A 12,547-nucleotide genomic window follows, 5' to 3' on the forward strand; every position below is an offset into this window, starting at 1 on the left:
ATTTATTAAAGATAATTTATTTAATAAAAATTAAAAAAAATACGAATTTCTAAAAAGTATTATGTCAATAAATCAAAGTGTTATGTAAATCTTTAGTAACTCGCAGTCATTTCTCTCCTCTTAAATTTAATTTCGGATATTAAAATATTTAAAGTGCATTTGTAGCTTACAACATTTCGTCCGCGCGAAATAATTATATGGCTTGTATTTTTTTTGGCATAAAACATGCAAAAATGATTCAATAGGGATATTTCCCTATTCGATGAAGTGGACAAAATTAGATTTTAGAATGATTACATAGTTCTTATTCATAATCGTAACTTTTTTTTAAATGAAAATTATAAAATTTTTCGACAGCATTATTCCAACAATACTCGGTTACACTTTCTTGGTTTTCTTGTATTAATTTCATGTACTAATAATTATTTTAGTAACTACGGATAATACACATAAACTAAACTAAATGGCTATCGAATATCGTAATAATAAAGTCCTTAATCCTTGATAAATAAAAGTATTAATTACTTTTTTTATCCAAATTATTGCCGTGGTGGTAATCCGTGCATTTCTTCACATGTAGAGTTACGCCACAGATTTACGTGACCGTAATGGTCCCATTTTCTAATAGCGTTGTAAAGGTTTGATCCCGGACTAGCAGTTAAATGTAGATCCTTAGCTCCGAGAACTACGTAATCAGTGGCCAGGTAACCAAGTTTGACGCCCTCTTCTAGAATCATCTTAGCCCTTTTAATTTGAAGATCGGTGACTCGAGCATGCACTGGCAATTCTTCTCTGTAGTCACCTGCAAGAGACAAAATTTATTAAATAAACATCTTAGTACTAAAGTATTCATACATTACACAAAACTGTTAAATCCAATCATTTTATTATTTACTAGAATTATTCACTTGGGCTGACCAATAACTCTAGTTTATTACGTAGACCAGTATTGTTTTTTTAACAATAGACATCTGATCGAAATTATTCACTATTCCCTTGAAGTTCCCTTGAAGTTTACCGTTTGAGAATCATGGCAACTACTCGTCAATAGATTATTTATTGCTTGTTAATATAGAATGTGTTTAACATAAATACGTTACCAATAAAACCGAGGCCCACAGAACAGCGATTGTAGCCGAAAGTATGAGCACCTTCAATACCCCAGCCTCGGCCTTCGTACACACGTCCATCGTTGCCGATGATAAAATTGTAACTGAAAAACCATAAGACCTATTTTACTTTTGGCGGGCAAGATGATCAGTTCTAGACAAGTGTCAAATGCGATGTGAATTATAATTTTGAACAATGATTATTCTTAAACGAATATTGAATACTTTTCTAATAAATTATTGAAGCAATATCAACTTCATCTTACGGTATGTCGTAGTGACTTTGTGCGATAAACCAAGACTGCATATTGCGAAGCTCGGCTGCACAGAGAATGAATCTCTCGCACATTGGACTGACTGTATGTTGAATAACGACCAGTTTCAGTGGATCGAAGAGTTTCGTTGTTCCGTTGTTGTCAAACGGCCGTGCCAACCACATTTCTCGAGAAATGTTCCATTCGTGTGGCGCTGAAATTACAATAACTGTTTAACTTTTTTGTAAAATATCATCATAAATTTATTATGTTAGTTCCAATCGGTTATGTTCCACGACAATAACCGAATGACGGAGTTCGAACTCTCGACCACGTGATCGAATGTCTATATCTTTAAATATTAAGCTATCGGCGCTACAATTCAATTACAGTCTAGGTGTTACCCGAGCGAAGCGGGGGCAGGTTGCTGGTATGTGATAATTTTATTTTCACAAATAAGTCTTATCGTAACGTTTTGTCTACGAAATGTTATCTTATCTGTTATCACTAATGCATTAATTTGATAGCATTTATTTTTGCAATTTTTAGTTTATGTTTACAGATAACTAGGAGATGATGCGTTTTCCTAAATTTAGGTAATTTCCCCTTTGCTAGTTAAAATTCAACGCGCAATTGTCGGCAAATATTTGACCTTGAAATGACATAAAGATAATAATGGGCGTCGTCAGGGTGGGGGGGAGATAAGGAAGCGTGTCGCACGCACAGCTTTGATATTATCTAGAAATATAGATTATTGAAGTTATTTCAACTTTGGTGTTGCAGGGTTCAGCTCAATGCATTTCTAATCTAAGGGTACTCTAGGGACGCTCCAAACTAAACACTCTCACAAATAAACGTGTCGTAAATAACCAAAAAATATGATTTTAAGGTCTACGGCTATTTTACTCGTTGCAATTGTAACGATAGATTTGTCCTGGGTTCGAATCTCGCCATGTACCAATGTGTTTTTCGATTTCCGATTTACATATGTACATTTATCCGACGTTCTTACGGTGAAGGAAAAGGTCGTAATGTAACCTGCACATATCTGAGAAGAAATTCAAAGATATTTGTGAAGTCAACCAACCCGCACTTGGCCAGCGTAGTTAACTATGGCCTAATCACCCTTAACTTAGGGTAGGCTCCGAGCCCCTCGGTGCGGACGTATAGTGAGCTGATGGTGATGATGAATTGTAACCGTTACTAGACATATATACTAATTATAGGTTATCTGTTGGTAAGCCAAGATATTATTAAAATGGAACAAATACTCTACGTTAATTATATCAATTGATGATTATCAGAATCAAATTAAATTATTACCTATCTATTTTTTTCAAACGTTATTGATAAAAAAAATATTGTTAAGTTTCGTTTTTATAACATAACTAGCTGTCGCCCGCGACTCCGTCCGCGTGGATATATAAAAAAACTTAATTAGTGTAGCCTTTGTGTTCTTTCAGACTATGTTCTATACATATGCCAAATTAAATCGAGATCCGTTCAGCCGTTCTAGAGATATCTTTAAACACCCATCCATCCATCCACATCACGTCCATCTAAACATTCGCGTTTATAATATTAGTAAGTTAAATAAAAAGCAGCTCTTCAAGGCATAAATTTGAAAAAAAAATGAATAAAATAATCCTATGTCCGTCTCCTGGCTCTAAGCTACCTCCTCACCAATTTTCAGCCATATCGGTAAAGTTCTTGAGTTATAAATAATGTAACTAACACGACTTTCTAATATATACCAGCATCTTTGAAATTGTCATGTAATCTTGCCTAATGTTTTTAGAACTGCTATCTTATTTATAGGCAAATTTCTCTATAGTCCTTTATTAATGTGTTTTTCTTATACCGAATGGAACAAGTTTTTAAGTACTTAATCTTATATATAAAATTCTCGTGTCACAATTTTCGTTCCCATACTCCTACGAAACGGCTTGACCGATTCTCATGAAATTTTGTGAGCATATTGAGTAGGTCTGAGAATCGGCCAATATCTATTTTTATTACCGCGCGGACGTAGTCGCGGCGACAGCTAGTATACAATAAATATGTATATGAATCTATATAATACTGTCAATTACAAATAGGGCTGTTATCTGTAATGGATTTGCTGACTTGTAATGATTTAACAAATCTATCTAGACTAGTAAATCTGCTAAGTCCTATGATTAAGTATTTGTTTTTTCTTTATCTTAAGAAATTAGTACATTTTGTTCGATTAGGTTGCTTGCTGATAAATATGCATTTTCCATATAATAAATTTAGTATATACTAGTATATGTACCCAACTTCGATATTTTAGGGTATTTTTTTTATTAATTTATTGATGAATAACCAAAAAGTTATGTTGCTATTGGTATCGTACCATCTCTCGGGACACTGGCAACTCGCATATAGATAAAAGAAATTCATCTTACTAATATTATAAACGCGAAAATTTAGATGGATGGATGTTTATTAGAAGGTACTTCCGGAACGGCTAAACGGATCAAGATTATATTTGTCACTGATTTAGAACATAGTCTGGAAGAACACATAACTTACTAATTAAGTTTTTTTTTATTCCTCTTATACGGCGTTGCGGGCCACAGCTAGTAAGTGTTAGGAAGAAAATCTAATACCGGTGTACTGGCGCAACACTAGCCTTACTAAAATGTCAAAGTTAACGTCCCCTCACTAATCATTCTGACACTTGACACTGTAACGAAAGTGAGCTATTCGCGCCATAGGATTCTAACTAATAATGTCTAAAATAAGAAATTAAATGCAAACATACCAACGTCAGTTATATCGTCCGTGGTGTTTTTGGCAAGTACTGTGAAGTAAACAATTAAACCGACGCACACAAGCAGGGCTAGGAGAGCAGCGACACACGACAGCCTCTCCGCACGGGAACTGTTCTTGATGATGTGCCACACGTAAACAGGAAAGGGCATGTCTGTAACATTAATAAAATATTCCGTGAAATAAAACTAGATAAATATTCTTAAGAGCTACATAGATGAGATAATTTTTTTTTAATTTTAAATAAAACTTACTGTAATGTACATAAACAAAAACAAGATGCACTCGTTATATGTGATTAAAATTTATTACAGTTAAAATAAATTGACTTTAGGTCAACAATACATAATGTCAATTTATATGCATATCTTAAAGACCAAATTACCAATATTTCATACTTGTTTTAAAGTATTTAAGATAAGATTCGTTTAGTTAATTGACATAAAAATCTTTATATAAATATATAAAAAAAAACAGATCTACTATTTACAGAGATTTACATTTATATGCCTTCCACACATATCATTTAAAGTAAGGAATCTTATGGGCCAATAATGGGGTCAGCAGTATTCCATATTACATAGACAGTCTGAAAATTTCTAACACATACCTTGGAATTTTCACCAAAAGGTTACCACGTACAAATACTTAGCTACTAACTACGTCTAATTGTGTTCTAAAGATGTCGTCTATTTGCTACTTTATAAAAATATTGTATAGCAAGTTTTTGTATTTATTTGCTGTGCGCTTTCTGCGAATGTTATCGTAAGTCAATATTTACCTGATGGCAATACGAATTCTTATTAAAGATATCAATTGACCGCTTTACAATACGTAGAATTGAAATAGAGATAATCTCAAGAGTAATGTAGACTTAACGCACTCTCAGAAAGATAATCAAAACTACTATAACAATATTTTTATTTTTTTTAACAGTGGTAGAGCCCGCTTTAACTTCTTCGCACGAATTGGTCCGGCTCACCCGGTGAAATATCACATCACACAAAAGGCAGGCGTCAAGTGGAAGCTATTCCGCGTTTCGTCTGATGAGTGTGCGTCCCGGGAGCCTAATTTAGTCCTCTTTCCCTTCCCACCCTTTTCTCGTAAGGAAGGGATGGGAAGTGGAGGTGGACTTTCCGGATGAGAGGATGCATGGAAGGGAAAAATATTTTCTTTCTGTGCATCCTCTCCTCCGTCGGTTGGAGGTAGGCAGCACATTGGCAATTGCGGATGTCTATGGGAAACGGTCGCTTCGCTATTGCGGCGATTTCAGATGGCCGCCCGCTCGTTTGCCAGCTAATGATATAAAAAAAAATTATGTCTGTTATCATCAATACATCAGTTTTATCCTATTTTTTTCGATTTGAGAGTTATGACCTCACAACATAGCATGTAAATTTTTATTTGAGACGAACTGTTTAACGTATTTAAAGTTGTTAAGTGGTGTACCTTAACGTAATTTTGGATAATACGATTTTTTATTACTTACCAATTAGTTTGTGATGACATTAAATTTTATCTTATTGAAACATAGCATGATAAGTGTCTTGAGAATAAAAAAAAACGTTCAACGGGAAGTTAAATCAGGAAAACCCAATCAGTTAGTCACTAGTCGTTATTACGTCATCATTGCGCACGTTGAAATGAATAAACGAGTTATATCTGTAAAATTGCTGTCGAAAACTGCCGAAACATTTGTATGAAAGAATGTTTATATCTTTTTTTAAAAAAAAAACAAAGAGAGTGATGTAATCACAAAATATCTTTTCATTATATAAACAGGGAAGGACTCGAGGATCAGAGAGCGTCGATACAATGGTTAAACGCTTGACTAGACTGAATCAATCCGATCCTTGCCATGTACCAATGTGTTTTTCGATTTTCATATGTACATTTATCCGATGCTCTTATGTAGAAAGAAAGCATTGTCATGCAACCTGCAGATATTGTCGTAGAAATTTAAAGATGTGTGAAGTCAACCAACCCGCACTGGGTTAGAGTGGTCGACTATGACCTAGTCATTCTAAGTTGGGTAAACTCCTAGTTCCTTGGTTACAGATTGCAGCGACCAAACAATGACGAGTTATTTGCAAGAAATTATGTATATTTATTATAAATTATGTCGTACGTGTTAACCTTCGAGGTTATCAGTTGGTTAGGTTACTTGAGATTTATTTAGTGGAGAATATTATTTGTTTTTAGCTTTACAACATCGAAACGGTTGATTGAATTATGTTAATACTAACTAATATTATAAATGCCAAACTTTAGATTGATCGATGGATGAATATTTGTTTGAAGGTATCTCCGTAACGGCTTAACGGATCTTTAATTTGACAGAGATGTACAACATAGTCTGTGAGAATACTCGTACATAGGCAACTTATTATGTTTTGTTTTTAATTGCGCGCAAACAGAGTCGTGGGCGAAAACTAGAATTAAATGTAATAATATTTTGTATGTTTGCTACGCTGTTTGCACAGTTTTATCTAAGTTCAGTGCTATATTTACTATATGTAGGTATGGATAAATGTATAGTGTGTCTGTCGATCCGACGCATATAATTTGCTGTCATTACAACATGGAAGTTTTAATAATTTTATAATTTAATTATGACTTAATTAGTACTGGATAATTAATAATGTTACAAATTCTTTGTAATATGGGAACAAATGACACGATAATCTTTATAATAAAAAAAGAATTACGAAAATCGGTCAATAAGCGGCAGTTATCGACGACAAAAAAATACAGGCAAATTGAGAACCACATCCTTTTGGAAGTCGGTTAATCAGGATATTGATCATACAGTCGTACTTAAGTGGTGTTTATATTTGCTTTGAATGTTTCTTATAGAAATGAATAAGTTAAAAACATAACTGGCATAAAAGTGACAGTAATTGTTTATTGAAATTGGACATTTAATGATTAAAATACTTTGGTATACCAAAATAAATTTCTATTATCTATGTTATTTAATACAGTACGATAAACAATATGTCAACGAAGCCGACGTTATCTATAGATAGCACAGTTTTGTACTGAATTATTCACAGTGAAACTAATTAAATTACGTCTGCTAATTTTAAACCAAGGCAGATTACGGATTTCATAAAACTACTTATTTTAAATATAAAATACCTTACTGACTAAAAACCCCGATGCTAAATACACGCAGAAACATTATATTGTCATTTTAAGCGACTTACAAACATGATATCTTACTTCTTACTAATATAATAAATGTGAATATTTAGGTGGATGGATGGATGTTTGTTTGAAGGTATCTCCAGAACGGCTTAAAGGTTCCCCATGAAATTTTGCATGGATGTAGAACATATATCCACATAGTCTGGAAAAACATATAGGCCACTTTATCATCATCAGCTCTCTATACTTCCCCACTGAGGGGCTCCGAGCCTACCCTAAGTTAGGGGTAAGTAGACCATTCTGTGCGAAGAGTATTCACATGTGCCCACATCCCGGTAAACAGTGAGTCGAGGGAACCAGAGGGGGTTTAGTGGGTAGGCTTCTTGTCCCTTTAACAAAACTAAGTTGAAATGTAATTAATCAATTAAGTGAGATTTATTTTTATCTACGTCAAACAGTAGACTTATGTATTTTTAACTATAGATAAGTGTTATATGAATAAAAAAAGAAGTACTGTACATTTTTTTTATTTTTATAACACAGATGTCACTTTCTAATATCACATTACATATTAATTTCTATCAAATACTTATGTTTCTATAATATACAATTCATGCGCATTTTCTAAACAATTTGTTTAACAAAAAGAATACAGGCGAATTGATAACCTCCTTTGTGAAATTGGTTAAAAATAGAAACTAATAAAAGTTTGAAAAAAAAATTGACCAAATTTAAAATACGAGGAATTATTTATTAATTATTATATATTAGGTTATCCAAATGTATTTCAATGGTTTTTTTTACGTTTGACAAAGTATCATATCACAAACTGTTTTATTAAATTTTAAAATTGGAAAAAAATGAACTATTGCATTAATTTGAGTGAATTTGAATATTTCCAAAATACTTGATTTAAAAAGAGCACGAATTAGCTAATAAAAATACTCCATAACAAAATAAAAGACACTTATTTTTTCACTTTGACGTAATCAATAGATATATTTTCACAAAAACAATTACAACAACGCAATACATGGAAATAACGCATTTCTTAATTATTTGCCTTTATTTTTGAATAATTAAAACTGTATATTATTATTAACATTTTAATAGTCCGTATTTATTATGTTCATAAGAATTGTTTTTACTTTTAATTGCCTTTAGCACTCAATCGAGTCACTCTTCACGGCCATAAGTTCATTTCTTTTATAGCTGTAAATAATTCTGAAGGTTTATATCTCAAGAGGTTATCATTTCTGCATACCTTATCCCCATTCTGGATTCTTCGGGCACTCCGACAATGTCACTTGGTTTAAAAAGGCGGCATTAATAGCTTTATAATATAATCAAAGCTGATTCTATTTTGCCCTATTTTGATACATATATCTATTCAAAATATACTTTTTGTGATGAATATATCCTTATCATCTGTTAAGACAGCCACTTCTATTATAAGAGTTCCAATTTTCGAAGTAATCCATATGAGCAAGCACGTGACGCCCGGGAGAGACGGTGTCGGGCTGTACCTGACATTGCGCATATAACGTGTAATCTGGTACAAGAACATGTTCTTTCACGAGTACATCTAACAGTATATTTAAATGATTAAATTGTTCCTGATTGGGAAATTCATTTACGTAGTTGCCCATGAACATTATTGTGATGCTTTTCACGTTCCAAGAAGTAACCATTGCACCAAAAACATTAGCACCTCTGCCTTCGAATACAAAACCCTTGCCGCCTACAAGAAAATTAGGGCCGATATCGTTCAATCCTCTGCGTAAATGATCCTGTTGTATGACGAGCATCTGCTCTATACATTCATACATTTGTTCGCAGAAATTGGCAGCAGAGTGGCCGACGATAACATACGATAGAGGCAAATCTAGGAAATCTATTGAGTAAGGCGGCATTGCTTGCCAGTCCCCGCGGCGCAGGTACCACGGCACCTTCAAACCTAGCCAAAACAAAATTATATGAGTACCAACACAGCAAAACAATAAGTACAATCTACTGTATAATCATGAGGCATATGACATTTTAGCTGTTAAGCTGTTCTATTCATGAAACTGGTTCTATTTATAAAACTGTCAAATTACAGCGAAAAAAAACAAAACAGAAGATACAAAAAAGATGATATATGCAATTGATAAAGGAAACAAAGAAGGAAACCGAAATAATTAAAAAATAGTAAAGCAAGCAAATAGTAGATTAATTTATTATTCAAGACCAAAGCGTCAAACTAACTCGCCAGAATTATGTGGCTTTATGATAAATAGATCCAGAAGAAACAATTTTAGTGGTGTGAATGGTGAAACAGAAACGTCTAGAAGTCCAAAGGGAAAAATTATAAATTACCTATGTCTAGACGACCCTGTGGCCTTGGCAGGGCGACCGCGACGAGGTAGATGACGAGGCCAGAGGCGACAAGAAAGGCCCAACACACGAAGACGGCCACGCTACAGCGTAGACGGCGGGAGCCCTTAGGTGACACCAACTCTAGGCCCAGTAAGCGGCCTGAAACATTAAAACGTCTACGCTAATATAGCGAACAAGATATTGTTAATCTACAAAACCATAAACCTCAATATATACGATTCTGAGGAAGAATAAAAAACATAATGACACCGCAAAAGTAACAATCAACAGAGCCATTGAGGCTACAAAGGAATAAATGGAATCGACCTACATGAACTCATATGAAGTTTCAAAAAGATAATATAACTTTAATATCAATTATTTACGTAGCTTGTGACTTTGTCTGGAAACCCAATAGGTATATTAAATCTATTGAAAACACACATAAATAGCAATTCTAAACAAATAACAATCATTTTTTTCATTGTAAATACATGATAGAATGGATAATACTTCGTTGTTTTTTTTTAGAAATCTTAAAGAAATAAGTTTTATATCTAAGCTTTGTGTACGTCTAATATAATTTTATCAACACTCTTCACTAATTAACTTTCGCGTTAACTAAATGCGCATCGAACAGTATCCTATTCTGTACATTTGTTATTGAAAACAAAATTAATTATCTTGATTATTCGATACAATATTCGCATAACGTTGTTGTAATTGTTCTTATGATTAAAAACTTATCTTAAGTGGATTAGCTTGATTTAAACCTCATAAGTTCAATAAAAAAAATTGGTCATGAAATAGCTCGATTTGAACAAATCTAACCAAAACATTTGGACATATAGTTGTCTTTGTTTTATCAAGGAGTTTAAAAGGGACAAGTATTCCAACTGTCAAAACCTATAGATATATGTGTTCGTATTGTTCGAGTTATGCTATTTTTATAACCTTTGGTATTTACGTCAACAAAAATAAAACATCATCATATACATTATATACGGGTTATTAAATAACCACATAATTGCAAAACAATTGTACATTGTACGTATATTTATTTATTTATTTATTTTTTATTCAAAATATTCATGATTTGCATTCTATGAAACTTTGTTAACAGTGGTAGAGCTCGCTTTAACATCGCACGAATTGGCCCGGCTCGCCCGGTGAAATACCACGACTACACAGAAGACAGGCGTCAAGTGGAAGCAATTCCGCGTTTCATCTGATGAGTGTGCGTCCCGAAGGCCTAATTTAATCCTCTTTCCCTTCCCACCCTTTTTCTTATAAGGAAAGGAGTGGAAGTGGAAGTGGACTTTCCGGATGAAAGGATGCATGGAAAGGGAAAATATTTTCTTTCTGTGCATCCTCTCCTCCGTCGATAAAAGGTAGGCAACGGACATGCAATTGCGTATGTCTATGGGCAACGGTCACTTCGCAATTACAGCGATTTCAGGTGGCCGCTCGCTCGTTTGCCACGTTATGATATAAAAAAAAAACATCATTGCGTCAGAGTTGACACTTCCCCTTATTTGTTTGGCGTACTTCAAGATAGGTTTCTTTATACTTAACAATAGTTTAAGCGTGGGTTTCTGAGATTAATATCCCCGTTTCTTGCTATCTCTGTTTTGTCAAACATGAAAGACAGGGATGATAATATATTTTATACAGAGAATTTGGTATTAGAAACCATTTGTTCTGTTTCACATTTCTATTTCTATAAATCAAGCAAAAATTACATTATTGTTTCAGAGTATAATGACACAAATAAGATTAAATATTTATTACAGTGATAAGAAAAGCTGTAGGTGTGGGTCTACATAAAGGAATTGTTAATTTATATTCGTTATCGATGTTAATCGGACACCAGAGGTATTAAAGTGTTTCGAAATAGTAGATAACGTTAGCTATGCACAAAAGAATTGAACAAAATATCTTGGAATTTCGTATTGTGTTTTTAACGTGTGTGTTATATTGTTTTGTCCTTATAGACATAAATAGTAATTGTAGGTAGTTAAAATTATTCATTATAAAGTTCATGTGATTTTTTGAAATTCGAAATGAAAAAATATGTTAAAAAAAACTTTTATTGAACATAGATCCTGTTGAGGTTTTTGTTGTTCTATAATGACTTCGCTTTATGATTTGCGCAGCAGCGTTTTTTCACGGAAAACAAATTGTAAACGTGTATAAGGAAAATGTCTAATACTAAAGTTATATTTAATGTGAGGAATATTTAATATAAATACTTATTAAAAATAATATAAAATTTTTAACGCAAGCAAATTAAAAAAAATAACGCCAGCAAACTAGAAATATATTTAGATCGAGACTGTAGATTAAGTAGGAACATAAAGATTAGGTTTGTGAACCCAATTAACTCGTTGTTACATTACAGTATCGATAAATACAACACATATAGTATACATAGCCACAAAACGAGACAAAGCTCGTCGAGTCTCGTTTCGCGCAACAGGAAAATATGTGCAAAAATTAATATTGCCAGGATAGTCTTACCTTTAACCACCTCAGTGTTTTGTAGATTCTGTGTCACGGAAACAAACTTGGGACCGATGTGGACTCGGGATGATTTTGTAACATTTAGATTAGCTATAGTCGGGGGCGTGGAGGCAGGGGCCAATCCTTGGCCGTCCACCAGCACCACTTCAGAGTTGGTGCTCGTGCGCCCGAGTGCATCGCTCGGCTGATCATCCTTGGCTGTCCACATCACTTCCACCAACAAACACAAAAGTCCGTGCAGTTGTGGCTAAACCCTTTGTACAACGTTTTCTTGCCGTTACCCTAACGCGACTGACTTGCTTCACGGACACAATGTGTAATGATAAAACGTAAACTACTGACTCACACATCGCGAAA

The 12,547-nt window shown here is 33.7% G+C and overlaps 1 protein-coding gene across 1 annotated transcript; it reads right to left on the reverse strand.

Moving 5' to 3' along the window:
* Positions 1-207: 207 nt before the first annotated feature.
* LOC106126098 (peptidoglycan-recognition protein LF-like) lies at positions 208-12,547 on the reverse strand. Its single transcript, XM_013323561.1, has 7 exons — positions 12,188-12,547; positions 9,668-9,826; positions 8,736-9,266; positions 4,152-4,313; positions 1,376-1,577; positions 1,101-1,213; positions 208-802 (listed from the first exon to the last, which is right to left on the reverse strand). Exons 1-7 carry the CDS (start codon positions 12,396-12,398, stop codon positions 540-542), a joined length of 1,641 nt encoding a protein of 546 aa, XP_013179015.1. The 5' UTR covers positions 12,399-12,547; the 3' UTR covers positions 208-539.

This window comes from Papilio xuthus, unplaced genomic scaffold, assembly GCF_000836235.2.
Source record: "Papilio xuthus unplaced genomic scaffold, Pxut_1.1 DF825017.1, whole genome shotgun sequence".
Taxonomy (NCBI): Eukaryota; Metazoa; Arthropoda; class Insecta; order Lepidoptera; family Papilionidae; genus Papilio; species Papilio xuthus.